This window comes from Oncorhynchus tshawytscha, linkage group LG06 (genome assembly GCF_018296145.1).
Source record: "Oncorhynchus tshawytscha isolate Ot180627B linkage group LG06, Otsh_v2.0, whole genome shotgun sequence".
Taxonomy (NCBI): domain Eukaryota; kingdom Metazoa; phylum Chordata; class Actinopteri; order Salmoniformes; family Salmonidae; genus Oncorhynchus; species Oncorhynchus tshawytscha.
The window spans coordinates 28,821,799-28,836,581 of NC_056434.1; the positions used below are offsets into that span (position 1 = coordinate 28,821,799).

The 14,783-nt window shown below is 41.3% G+C and overlaps 1 protein-coding gene across 9 annotated transcripts in view; it reads left to right on the plus strand.

Moving 5' to 3' along the window:
- The window catches only part of mef2aa (myocyte enhancer factor 2aa), a 122,919-nt gene extending 109,047 nt beyond the window's left edge, over window positions 1–13,872 (plus strand). For 4 of the 9 annotated variants that reach the window (XM_042323153.1, XM_024423536.2, XM_024423538.2 and 1 more), the window contains 6 exons: window positions 1,698–1,745; window positions 4,164–4,348; window positions 6,281–6,304; window positions 9,392–9,515; window positions 9,672–9,795; window positions 9,985–13,872. In XM_042323153.1, the coding sequence (XP_042179087.1) occupies window positions 1,698–1,745; window positions 4,164–4,348; window positions 6,281–6,304; window positions 9,392–9,515; window positions 9,672–9,795; window positions 9,985–10,342 (863 nt within the window). In that variant the 3' untranslated portion in view covers window positions 10,343–13,872. The remainder of the gene's footprint in view (window positions 1–1,697; window positions 1,746–4,163; window positions 4,349–6,280; window positions 6,305–9,391; window positions 9,516–9,671; window positions 9,796–9,984) is intronic. The other 5 variants (XM_024423541.2, XM_024423540.2, XM_024423542.2 and 2 more) reach the window with 3 other exon arrangements.
- The last annotated feature ends 911 nt before the right edge of the window (window positions 13,873–14,783 follow it).

The following is a 14,783-nucleotide window of genomic DNA, read 5'->3' on the forward strand; positions in this document are numbered from 1 at the left end:
AAAGATTTTCTATGGGGTTGAGATCTGGAGACTGGCTAGGCCACTCCAGGACCTTGAAATGCTTCTTACGAAGCCACTCCTTCGTTGCCCGGGTGGTGTGTTTGTGATCATTGTCATGCTGAAAGACCCAGCCATGTTTCATCTTCAATGCCCTTGCTGATGGAAGGAGGTTTTCACTCAAAATCTCATGATACATGGTCCCATTCATTCTTTCCTTTACACGGATCAGTCGTCCCGGTCCCTTTGCAGAAAAACAGTCCCAAAGCATGATGTTTCCACCCCCATGCTTCACAGTAGGTATGGTGTTCTTTGGATGCAACTCAGCATTCTTTGTCCTCCAAACACGACGAGTTGAGTTTTTACCAAAAAGTTATATTTTGGTTTCATCTGACCAAATGACATTCTCCCAATCTTCTTCTGGATCATCCAAATGCTCTCTAGCAAACTTCAGACGGGCCTGGACATGTACTGGCTTAAGCAGGGGGACATGTCTGGCACTGCAGGATTTGAGTCCCTAGTAGTGTGTTACTGATAGTAGTGTGTTACTGTAGTGTCCCGGTGTAGTGTGTTACTGATGGTAGGCTTTGTTACTTTGGTCCCAGCTCTCTGCAGGTCATTCACTAGGTCCACCCGTGTGGTTCTGGGATTTTTGCTCACCGTTCTTGTGATCATTTTGACCCCACGGGGTGAGATCTTGCGTGGAGCCCCAGATCGAGGGAGATTATCAGTGGTCTTGTATGTCTTCCATTTCCTAATAATTGCTCCCACAGTTGATTTCTTCAAACCAAGCTGCTTACCTATTGCAGATTCAGTCTTCCCAGCCTGGTGCAGGTCTACAATCTTCTACAGTTTCTGGTGTCCTTTGACAACTCTCTGGTCTTGGCCATAGTGGAGTTTGAAGTATGACTGTTTGAGGTTGTGGACAGGTGTCTTTTATACTGATAACAAGTTCAAACAGGTGCCATTAATACAGGTAATGAGTGGAGGACAGAGGAGCCTCTTAAAGAAGAAGTTACAGGTCTGTGAGAGCCAGAAATCTTGCTTGTTTGTAGGTGACCAAATACTTATTTTCCACCATAATTTGCTAATTAATTAATTAAAAATCCTACAATGTGATTTTCTGGATTTTGTCTGTCATAGTTGAAGTGTACCTATGATGAAAATTACAGGCGTCTCTCATCTTTAAGTGGGAGAACTTGCACAATTGGTGGCTGACAAAATATTTTTTTGCCCCACTGTATATATATATATATATATATATATTAGCATTCTATATATATATATACATTCTTAATTAGCATTCTAATGTAGAATTGTTTATGTGATAAAGTCACACTGCTCAATGCATTAGGGCTGCTTTGCACACGGTTCCACTCTTGCCATGCTCTCTCTATTCCCACTCTGTCGAGCATTCAGAATGAGAGCTTGTCAATATGTAAGGGATGTCACTCCTCTCTCTGTTGTGCAATATGCCTGCAAGTTGTGCAGATTCTTTCATTAATGCCGGAGCGTTACAGTCTCTTGAAGAGCAATTACAAGGGATGTTTGTGTGTCAAAAAGAGTCTATTTGAACATATTACTCCTTCATTGCTAGACAACCGTGGAAGCTGTAGCTATTCCCAGTAGATTACCACTTCCAATGTGTATGTTTTTTCTCCTTTAAAAAGCGTTTTAAACTGTATTTGTTTTATGTTAAGGGGCTCTCCAAGTGAAATATGGATTGGCGTTCTTGGAACAACTACCGAGTGAGTGACTGTACTGTAATCTCTCACATACTGTGGCCCTGCTCTCTGTTTCCTGAGTCAAATCAATACCAGAGCACCCGCTAAAGAGTTTCTGTCCAGGCTCATTAATTATAATTTGCTCTCCTTTCCACTTAATCTATTAGAGGCTCTTGATTCACACCCATTAATCTTTTCTCATTAATGTGTATTCTCTTCCCTCACTGAGACTCATGTTCCTCTGATGTTTGCTTAATGACAGTCAAGTCTGGTCAGATCTGCCTCACTTGCTCTGCGGTTCATTCTGGTGAAATCACGATTTAGTCAACAGAGTTTATTTTGTCTTACGTTCAGATGAAAACTGAAGGTTTGAGTGGTACAGACAATCTCGTAAGTTTGCTCCCACAGTGGGCGGTGTTAATTACTTACAACAAAAAGTATATTTATTTACCCAAACAGAAACTAAACATCATTGTACATGTCCTGGGGTCATTCACTGAGGATTTGATGGCAGAAGAACCATTCTGCTTCAGATAACACACAGAAAGCAAATCCACAAATATGATTCTGCCAAAAGGCTTGGCTCCATTCTTGTGATCATTTTCTCATTTTAAAATGAACTGTGAGGTAAAAATAGTTGTTTCTATCTTGTAACAGTGCCCCATTTAGAAACCATTTAAAGGTCTAAAAGGGATGCTGGCACTAATTACATTTAAGTATTTTCTTCATCAGCAAATTTTAGGCATGGTCATCTGTACAAATGTACACTACAGTTATTCTGCATGTTGCTTTTGTGCACAACTGGCTTTAGTCCATGTCAAATGAGCTTCAAGGAGCATGTTTCTCCTCCCAGTTAGGCCCTAGTTACTGCCTACACATCCACGTTTGTGCTACAAAAGATATTCATTTTGGACGGATTCCTTACGATGATATCATAGCTTCTGATCATTATCAGAGAGCTGTGTTGCTGCACCTTTTACAGTCATATCAAGCAAGATAGGACCCTCCCTAACTCCAGCCCAGATATTGCCTCACTTGATTTGCTCGCCCACTCCCACAATGGTTTCTGAGTAGAGCCGAGAAGAGAAGAAACCTCTGTGTGGAAATCCACAACCAGAGTTTGCCTTTCAGAAAATAATAGATCTTTCTTAGAAATAAAGAATTCTGATTTGCACTGACTTTCCAATAGTGAAGATACTTTCTTTGCAACGGTTGTTGACCCAGATGGTACTCGTCCTCCAATGGACCTATGCTTATGTTAACGTATTGGATGTTTTGCCATAAGCAATAGCAGTGTCTGCTATTTATAGGGTTTGGGTCATTTACATGGCTAATTATATGCGTGCACCTTGGACTTTGCAGCATTCACTTCCAGTATAAGATGAAAACGAGTGCTGGGAGCTATAGTAGTTTGCATTGCGTATGTTGTTGATTCAGCTGTGAGATACCATTGTATGTCTCATAACTGTTTATTTGGCCATGTATTGTGGTGTTTCTTATCTGTAGCTAGAGAGGTGATTGTTCCATTATTTCACAGAGCGAGGTCCTGCTTATTCTGCAGCTGGCTTGTGTTTCACTAGGCTCTACACAACACAATGGAGTACTCAGTTACTTGTTGAATTGTGTCACTGATCTCTTGATGAAATAATAGATAGCATAGATTCTTTCATCCCTCTGTTTCAAATAAAACAAATTACTATCTGTAATCTTTCAAAAAGCTGAATAATGGATCAAAACAAGTTAGGATTTCATTGATTTCATTGCATATATACCTCACATCAGTTCTATTCCATATATGCATGGTGTGACATGCACTGTAATGGTCCTTCTCCTGATCAGCTCTGAGATGGTGTCATTGCCCTGTGCTTTCTTTCACTTTGTTTTAGAGCTGCTGCCACAGGAAATGACTCTGGGTGGGGGGTAAACCAGCCTTATGACTCATTCTTCTGTAAATCTACCATTAGAGTAAAACAAGGAAATTACATTTCACACAAATGTATATAGTACCACGAATACAGTACTATGAGTACATAGTTTTGCGTAGCCAGACACAGTATTCCCATATTGTCTCTTTAAAAAAAGTAACAATCTGTTACTTGTGTTTTACCCAACTGTAATGGCATGCTATTCCCACCTTAAACAGCAGTCACAGTACATTTGTTAAGTGAATTGCTCCTCATCCCAGGATACAAGGAGTTGACTTTGATATCGTCACTCACAGCAAGAATGAAAGCCTCATCAATTCTGAAATGGACATTTTATTTTGGTAAATGTGCAGGATAATTATCAGAGTCTATTAAAACTTCCCAGAGGGTTGGGAACACTTAACGTTGCATGTCGTAGCAAGCTATGCAGCTTTAAATGGTTGGAGATTTGGCAGATGCCTGTTGTTGTGGTGGCTCACAGTCCCGTGATGGCTTTTGTCTCTGTGTGTCTCTCCAGGGAGTAGCTTTGTCAACTCCAGGGGCTCTCCGGGACTCCTGGGCACACCCAGCGGGAACGGCCTGGGGAAAGTCATGCCCACCAAGTCTCCACCGCCCCCTGGAGTGAACATGGGGATGGGAAACCGCAAGCCAGACCTGAGAGTGGTGATCCCCCCATCCAGCAAAGGCATGATGCCCCCACTGGTGAGTAGTCTACAGTCCCCACTGCACATGAGCAGACTGTAGGAACACTATGTATCTCTCAGTCCTAGGGCTGGCTTAGATTCTGGCTTAGAAGCATTCTCCTTTCCCCTTACATGTGTGCAACAGAGGGAGTTTCATTTTCCCTACACAGGATCGTGACGGTATCATTGTGGTATAGCGTGCCATGCTGGAAATGTTTTGGCGCAGGAGACAATGTCATGAGGATATCAGTGCTGTCTGAGGACCCCTTTCTTCCTGGTGGGACTGGTTGACGTGCAGCTTAGATTCACTTCCATCAACAGCAATCAGCAAGTGGCATTCGTTCTCATGCTGCATTTTTATTTGATCACCTACAGGAGCAAGATTCTGAACAGTGCCAAGAACACAAACAGCACTATAGCTAGTTGGTCTATATTTCTGAGGCCCAGTCACTCAATTATTCATATTGAAATGATAGGCCCTCTCTAATTATTATAATGAAGGTGCAGAGCACCGGAGGCTCCACTAGACTGTCTCATCAATCTAAATGAGAAGAAAGAGAAAGAGGAAAAAAATGTTCCGAAATTGGCCAGTAATAGACTCTTTCCAACCTGCATGTTGCTGGAGCTCTCAGCAACGGGAGTTCCTCCAAGACACAGAGGCGTTGTTTGGATCAGGGGTGCCCGTAGCTTGGGCACCCGTGATCCATCCACCAGCCTGGAGCAGGGGATCAACATGTGTATGGTACTGTTACCATGCCAGCATCTGGAAGTGGTAGAGCTCCATACGTCACAAAGATAAAGCATTATTTTAGATATAACTAGTAGAATGGTTCAGACAGAGAGAATTTAGAAGGCCTGAATGTGTCAGTAGTATTGAGACGAAAGGGAGGGCCTGCTCTGCTCTGTCAGTGTAAACGCAACATTACAGATAGGTTAAGGCTTTGGGGGCTGGCAGGTCTGCAGACAGCCTGTCATTAGGCCATAATGGTCTTAAATTAATCACATCTCAGTGTGACAGAGTGGGGATGAAGGCTTAATCAGGGGCCCAGTGTGAGCCAGATAATATCTTGTCGCCCTTGTCGTGTCTTCCTGATGCTATTGATTGAGTGTGGTATTAAGACAGTCCTGGCCAGGGCACAGGGAAGTTGGAAGAGGGGCTTCCAGTTAGTCTCTTGTGTAGCAGAACAGTAGCCCTCAGATACAGAGAGACGCCAGTAATCCCTAGGTGAAACAAACATGCACAATATGCAGGCTTAGTAGTACTGTATCAATATATTACATTGACTGGTACCTCGTTGACTACTTTACATGAGCTACAAAGATAAGTTTTTTAATGAGTTGACCTAACTAGTCAGTTTTAGTTTCTTGAACACAGTTTTTTTGAAAGTGGAGAGCCTTCCAAATGAGTCACGTTAGAGCCTCAGGATTGATGAAGTAATTAGATTGACATAGTTATGTATTGATGCATGAGAGGCTAAGAACTTATTCAATGTGAGGTTAAGTCCAAGTCATAGTGTGTTTGCTGACTTAAACTCTTCACCTTAGAGTTGATCCATTTCGGTTTTACATCAGTAACCTTCTGAGTAGCGAATAGTGGTGGATCCAAAATCATAGGTCAAACTCAGAAATGGTCACAAAAACAATGCTAAAGTGTTATAACATGGTCATTTAGCAGACTCTTCTATCCAAAGTATTTCAGGGAAGTTCACGAGTCCACAAGGAAATTGATTGACATTGCATTTGACAAGGAGGGTTTTGAAAGGTAACATGAATAGCAGAGGACAGAGTGAATTTGTAAGTCTAGAGGTCAGGCACGTCTAGATGACTTTTAGTTGTGGAATACAATCAGGCAATTAGGACTTTGGATTTCAACATGAAAAGGGTGACTGTAGAAGCCATCCTGACCTTCTCTTGTAACCCTGCCTCTCTTCTTCTCTTCTGTTGAGAGCAGTCAGAGGAAGAGGAAATGGATTTGGTGAGTTTTAAGAAATGCCTGAGAAAAATGGCTGAATGAGCACACTTTAAATCGTAACAACAGAAAGAGGCATATAGATCAGTAACACCTGTTCAGGAGTGACAGCTGTACTTGAACTGTAGATTTGAATAACTTGAACTGGGTTTATTGAATTGATTTGATTGAATGCATTTTATTTTTATAAAGACTAAATTGAGAAATGAACAGTAGCATCAGTGTGTCACTGCATGTTTTAGGCCTGGCCTGTTAAAGATGCCTCAACCTGTCTAATGTGCTGTGCACCGCCACTCCCATGTGTTGTTCAGGGAATGCCAGACATTCTGCTGGGTTTGTGTGTGTTTCTGTTTGTTTGCGAGTGAGCACACAATGCACATATTCACAAGAACTATCAGAAAGGTCCTACATCAACCTTGTGTCTGGTTACTTCAAGAAAGTAGTTTGGACAGACATCAAATATTATTTAGTCAAACGAAAGGTTTCGTAATATCACAAAAATTCCAAAGTAACTTCCCAAGAAGAGATTTCAGATCTTGGATTTTTTTTTTTAATTGGGAGGGGCAGATTACTTCATTGTGGATTAAGTCTCTGAAGAAGTTTGTTTTTGATGATGTCACCTCGTTGGAGAGAATAGGAGCAGCGGATATTTATCAAACTGTCATGATGCAATATTGCCTCAAATGTAACCTTCAGCTGCACTATATTACAAGGATATGCCTTATGTGTTTGCTACACTTATTGAGTAAATGATTGATGTTATTCCCACCCAGATCCCAAACAGTCCTGCTGCTCATGCTAAATGTCATTTTGCCTCTATCAGGTGCGAGCAAATACAGTGCATTCGGAAAGTATTCAGACCCCTTGACTTTTTCTACAATTTGTTATGTTACAGCCTTATTCAAAATTTTATGAAATTCTTTTTTTCTTAATAAATGTACACACAATACCCTATAATGACAAGGCAAAAACAGGTTTTTAGGAATGTTTGCAAATTTATAAAAAATGTCAAACAGAAATATTGCATTTACATTAGTATTCAGACCCTTTACTCAGTGCTTTGTTGAAGCACCTTTGGCAGTGATTACAGCCTCGAGTCTTCTTGGGTATGACGCTGCAAGCTTGGCACAGCTGTATTTGGGTAGTTTCTCCCATTGTTCTCTGCAGATTCTCTAAAACTCTGTCAGGTTGGATGGGGAGCATCGCTGCAGAGCTATTTTCAGGTCTCTCCAGAGATTTTCGATCAGGTTCAAGTCTGGGCTCTGGCTGGGACACTCAAGGACATTCAGAGACTTCCCCCGAAGCCACTGTGTTGTCTTGGCTGTGTGCCTAGGGTTGTTGTCCTGTTGGAAGGTGAACCTTCGCCCCAGTCTGAGGTCCTGAGCGCTCTGGACCATGTTTTCATCAAGGATCTCTCTGTACTTTGCTCCATTAATCTTCCCCTCGAACCTGATTAGTCTCCCAGTCCCTGCCTCTGAAAAACATCCCCACAGTATGATGCTGCCACCACCATGCTTTACCGTATGGATGGTACCAGGTTTCCTCTAGACGTGACGCTTGTCATTCAGGCCAAAGAGTTCAATCTTGGTTTCATCAGAGCAGAGAATCTTTCCCTTTAGGTGCCTTTTGACAAACTCCAAACGGGCTGTCATGTGCCTTTTACTGAGGAGTGGCTTCTCTGGCCACTATATAATGGAGGCCACTGTGTTCTTGGGCACCTTCATTACTGTAGACATTTTTTGGTACCCTTCCCCAGATCTGTGTCTCGACACAATCCTGTCTCGGAGCTCTACGGACAATTCCTTCGACCTCATTGCTAGGTTTTTGCTCTTACATGCACTGTTACCTGTGGGACCTTATGTAGACAGGTGTGTGCCTTTCTAAATCATGTCCAATCAAGTTAATATAGTACAGGTGGACTCCAATCAAGTTGTAGAAACATCTCAAGGATGATCAATGGAAACAGGATGCACCTGAGCTCAATTTTGAGTCTCATAGTAAAGGGTCTGTTTTTTTAAATTTTGAATGCATTTGCAAAAATGTCAAAAACCTGTTTTCGCTTTATCATTATGGGGTAGTGAGTGTAGATTGATGAAACATTTTTATTCAACCCATTTTAGAATAAGGCTGTAACGTAACAAAATGTGGAAAAAGGGAAGTCGTCTGAATACTTTCCGAATACACTGTATGTCTCACTTTTAGATCAGAACAAACAAGTGTAGCATTCAAAGTTGATAGAGGTACATAATGGACAGAATGTTATAACCTCAGAAGATTTGAATAAAGTATGCATAGATCTATACATTGTGGGAAATGAGTTCAGTGTGAGTGTGTGGGCCTGGTGAGTGTAGTAGGCTGCCTCAGAGCTTTTGTGGTCCTGTTGCTGCCTTATGAAGGCACCGCGTTGTGTGTGACTGTGTGCTTAGGACAGCATGCCAGCCACTGCAGCCAGGATTGCGGTTTTAAAAGGAGTTAATAGTAGCTACTGTATATTATCCAAATGTAGGACCCATCTCTTTTTGTATCAGGCTTAAGAAATCTGCCATCTTTAATCGACTTGAGTGCTGAAGAGCATTTGCCTTAGCTTGTAAGGAAAATTGAATATGAAAAAGATTGCATATCAGCACCAATCCCACTATTGTATATGGTAAAACGATATCATACTTCAAAACTATATTCCCTTATCCATAATCCCTACATTGAATAACTGTTAAGAGATTCATCCACAAACAACAGCCCTCTTCTCAATATTGGACAAACACATGCAATGTCTTTACTTAATGGGATTGAGTTTTATGCTTATTGTGCATATTGTCAAGCCGTTGTCATATAACAAGCCTCAATATGTTATCTGGATTGTAGCTACATGTGACATGAAGCTACAATGCCCCCTCTTGGTGGAAAGTAGTATCACAACACATTTGTCCACTGTCACAATAATAATGGTCTTTATCAAGTTCCTACTTAAAAACATATAAAATGTAATCTATAACAACTGACATTTTGTATAATTTGGGTTCACTACAGTAAGGCCTATAGGGCCATACTGTTGCTTTTTTCAATACATCTGTGTTTTCCTGGTTTTGTTTGCAGAACACCCAAAGGCTAAGCAGCTCCCAGTCCCAGCCACTGGCCACCCCAGTAGTGTCTGTCACCACCCCCAGCCTGCCCCCTCAAGGCCTGGTCTACTCAGGCATGCCCACCGCTTACAACACCGGTGAGTCTACCCCTCTGTCCCCTGCCACAGCTGCCTCAGCCCTGCCTGCCTGGCTGTTACTGATTGGTCTGGTCTCCTGTGGTGAGAGGTGTTGCTGCAGTAACAGTGGGAGGGGGATTGTGTGGAACTCACTGTTCTCTGGTGCTGTTGTTGCAGAGTACTCCCTGAGCAGTGCAGAGATCTCCTCCCTACAGGGCTTCGGCTCTCCAGGGCTCTCTCTGGGCTCCATGTCGGCATGGCAACAACATCAACTGGGCCAGGCAGCTCTCAGTTCTTTGGTGTGAGTAACACATTAGCAAACACACACACACATACACATTAAGAAACCCACACATGAACACACATTATATACACATTCAAACTACATAGCTTGTGCTCCTTTAAATATCCCTTTTCCAACCACCACTCCAAGAACCTGATCTATGTCACTTTCCAAATGGCCACTGAGCCCGTGCTGTTTCTCTCACAGGGGTGGTGGTCACCTACCTCAGGGCTCCAACCTCTCCATCAACACCAGCCAAAACATCAATATCAAGTCAGAACCCATCTCCCCTCCTCGGGAGCGCGTCACCCCCTCTGGCTTCCACCAGCAGCAGCAACAGCAGCGGCATCAGCAGCAGCAGGCGTCCAGCCGGCAGGACCTGGGCCGCTCGCCAGTGGACAGCCTCAGCTCCTCCTGCAGCTCATACGATGGCAGCGACCGCGAGGACCACCGGCCAGACTTCCACACCTCCTCCATGGGGCTGGGCAGACCCCCGGCCGGCACCGAGGACAACAGGGCGAGCCCTTCTGTCAAGCGCATGCGCATGGACACCTGGGTGACATAGAGCCACATGGTCAAGCCTCCAGTCACCAGCTAGTCAGAGGGAGGGAGGGAGGGAGGGGGTAGACTTGGGGGAAGAGATGGATGGGGTAGGAAAGGTCCTTATAGTTATCATTATAATATTATTATTTAACTCCATTTCATTTTGTAAGAAGGAGAATGGCAAATACAATTAAAGGACATATCTAAATTAAATACATCTCACATGAATAAGAAGAGCATTCAAGTAGTTGGACTGCATTATGTACACAAACAGATGTTATCAGGTACTGGGTGCAAAATCAAGATTATGTTTGCAGGAGTCCGATGTTCAAAGAAAAAAAAGCAAATGAAACAATCTAGTTTATTGTAGTCACTGGTCTAGTCTGGCACTTACTTGTAGTTGCTGTTTTTGCTGTTGTGGTTGCAAGTTGCAAACAATCAAAGAAATTCCGAGTGTTGCCTACTGGCTGAGGGCCCCTGCTTGTGGCGTCCACTGTTAGAGCGCAAGTTTCCAACATGATGGTGTAACCGCATACACCTTTAATCTCATACAATGTTGACTCAATTTGTCTCTTCTATTAAGTTATTACATCAAGTCGATGTGAAATCTCATTTTAAAACAAAATCGACCTCAGAGACACTACAACATAGTAATTTGAAAGAGGTAGACTTTCTCTCGGGGAGAAAGTGGGGTTTGAGACAGGAAAAGCTATCATGTATGGGAAGGACATGGCTCAGAGTCATGTGATTAGTTCTAAAAGAGAGGAAAAGTATATTGCAATAATAACATATTCATTTTATAATCTGATATGGGAAATGAAGATAATGGGAAATCGTCCAGTTGAACTGGTAGCATAGTAACAGTAAGAAATATTCTCATTGCTCCAACAATTCATTGGTAATGTAAGCCAAAGCTGTACTGTATGTTTATTTGTTATTTTGTAGCTATGTTTTCCTAGCAATTCTCTCAACTGTTTATCGTAGTTATGTTTTTACTGTGCTCTGTTACAACCAATACGAAGACATGCAAGCCAGATCTTGAATCAATATCTAAAGCCATGAACACTTGATGTTCTGTTTGTAAAATTCTAAATTTGAGCCAAATGTTCTCTTTTGTTATGTAAATAGCAACTTTAATATTTATCACCTTGGTGTTAAGTACGTATGTATTGTACCATCACCAGATTCAAGAAAAAGGTATATTTTTGTGGATTACTGCCATGTTTACCCAGCGAGATCCTTATTAAGTAGAGTATTCACTGGTTAATATTTACTATTTTGTTAATTATACTGTGCTTTCTTTAAAATGTTGTTATTACTGTTTTAAAATCAGTGGATTTATTTCCAGAGTAGTTTTTTGGGTCATTTTCCCTTTAATAGTGGTGAATATCTGTCCCTAGGAAATTGTAATAACAGTGCTGTGAGGTTAAGTTCCTGTATACCGTATGTTGTGAAGGAAAATCGCAATGCTAAGGATAACGTGGTTCCTTCTATTGTGTTAACTATTTACCTGCAGCTGCTGGATACTCTGCCAACTTTCAAACCCAAGGTCCCGTCTCAGCATTGAAAAACCGCCCATTGTGATTGTGCTTAGCTCAATCGAAAGATATGCCATTTCATGAACCATGTCAATAAACCTATTTATGGTTAATTAAATTATCCATCGATAGATCACTCTGGTGAATTTTTTCACATTGAGTAAACTAAGTTACAAACATTGTAAATATCATAGCCTAAATGTACATCTCAGTCATGATTATGTATAAAATGTATCCATTTTATAAATTGGCACAGTAAAATACCCTTTCTAAATGCCCCATTACTAGTAGGAAATGAATAATCCAGAAATCATGATGTCATAAACAGGGTGTAGTACTGGTGAGGGGAAACAGCCATTTTCTGTTTCATTGTTGTATGTTTGCCTGTGTGAGCATATCAGACCATGCAGAGGCATGTAGGTCATTGTCTGTTACAGGTGGCCCTGGTTTCATTATACCCAATCCTCACAGTGGCTAAGTGTCAGAGAATTCAGCAGCTAAAACGTAGTAGAGACAATGCAACTGAATTGACTTGATCTCACACTGCTGGATTGCACACATTTGTATGAGAATTGTGTTGTACAAAAGGAGTCTCTCTTTATATTTGCTATATTTTCCCTTGTGTGTTTCTTCTCCATGCCCACCTCCACCCCTTTCATTTGATCCATAGCAGTTGGCCATAAGCCAATAGTGATCTATATAGTTTACAACTCATACTCTGTCCAGATGGGACCCCAACAAAATGTGACTTGAAGGGTCCAGTCTACTATTAGATGTTATTGCAAGTCCCATATAGTCACCCTCAGTACTAGAATGAAGATTTGCGGATATGATGAAGTAGGAACTATGTGCTTAGGGCCTACAGGGCCTGAGCAGATGGAAATATGACTGTTAACCTTTAGTCCTTAAGTGCCACTGTGTGAGGGAGCTTGATAGGCAGTTGCACATCAATTTGAAACCATGTAAACCTTTTTGAACACATTGTTTTCCTCAGTCTTGATCAATTCAGAAATATTTTAGAGATGCATAAGAAACACAACATAACTTATTAATATCAAATGTAACACTTCAGGTTACAGAATAGCAATAAAACCATTACACTATTCTTAAAAGGCAGTAGCAGTCTTTTTTTAATAACTTCATCACACAATTACATGCACACTTTAGCACTTGGTAGGATATCAGGGAATTTTTATAGGTTCACTCTTTATATGCACGGTTAGAAAATAGCCTTTATCCCAAAGAATTACTCATGTTATACATCAAGAAAAGCCTCACAAAGCTCCAAACTTGCACCCCTACAGCTAAAGGAGCTGACATACATTACAGTACATAGACTGGATAATCTTGCCCACCCTGCACTCCCCTGAAATCAGATTCACACAAGGAATGTATTGAGAATGTAAAGGGATAGACTTGCTTTTTTGGTCTATGTGCTGTGTAAAAATATGCACAACTATTGAATGTGAAAGAACAGGATTTAAGGAGACAACAGAACTTTGTTTGAAGTACTTTCTTCACTTTGCTTTGCGAGAGTAAGCCTACAATGCTTTGCTTTATGGCTTTTACAAAACAGAACTATGTGTTTGGTAATTGTTGTAGTTAATAGTTCACTTAAAGAAGCTGTTTGCGGTTTGGATGCTCAAACCGTTTGGCGGCACAAGCTGGACTTTGTTGCCATGAATGAAACAAACTGTTTCAAAATCAAGAGAGAATTTTAAGTTAATCTGCATTTTATTTCCCTTGAATGTGTTGTTTTATCTTCATTATACAATAAATATTCTAGTGAACTTTTTATTGAATGACTAAGATACCAAGCTAGAGATTGTTGTACAAATTTGTATTCTACATTCACTAAAAGTAAAACTATTGGCTTTAACTGTGTATTTTAGGTTCTCTCACTCATCCTGTATAAAATGAAGTAAACAACTCTCTTACCTAGATTTTGTCCCCCTGTGAAGTCCCCGACAATAGAGACTGTCAGCTTTATTAAACACCTCAATGTATGCTTAAACACTAACTCTATGTGCCTTCATATGTTAGTGGGAGTGATGGAGAGGAAAGTGTCCTGATTAATTATTTACAAGCATCATTTAATGTTCACAAAAGGTCAGCACAAGTTGGCTTTCATAATACAGAAGTGCAGGAAGTGCGTTTTCAAACCGAATAGTTCACATTGTCATTGATCTTTTTGGAAAACCTTCATTCAGACACTACAGGCTATTAAACATTGAGTATACAACACCTTAAAAACACCTGCTCTTTCCATGACATAGACTGACCAGGTGACAGCTATGATTCCTTATTGATGTCACTTGTTAAATCCACTTCAAGGGGAGGAGATGGGTTAACAAAGGATTTGAGACAATTGAGAAATGGATTGTGGGTGTTTGGGCAAGACAAAATATTTAAGTGCCTTTGAACTGGGTATGGTAGCAGGTGCCAGGCGTACTGGTTTGTGACAAGAACTGCAAACATTGTAGTCAACATGGGCCAGCATCCCTGTGGAACGCTCAACACCTTGTACAGTCCATGCCCTGACAAATTGAGGCTGTTCCGAAGGCAAAGGTGGGTGTTCAACTCAATATTAGGAAGGTGTCCTAATGTTTTGTATACGCCGTGTACACACAGGCAGGAATGTTGAACTACAGTTGTGCAGTACCAATGCTTACTGGCAGGTGGATGTGAAAAATATTCTGGAACTCCTGCATAGCCTGACCATAATCAATACACTTTTTAGCCATCATATGCTAACATTAATACTACCAGTAAAATAGGAGGACCCTACTGTCAGTGTGTGTGAAGCATAAATAGTCAAACGGAATCAGGTGAAACATGCTGTTGTATATTTACAGGTTTTGGGCTAGAAGGTAAGCTGGATCCACAAGACGTTGATGAACTCTGTCCTATGTAGACTTTCAAAAT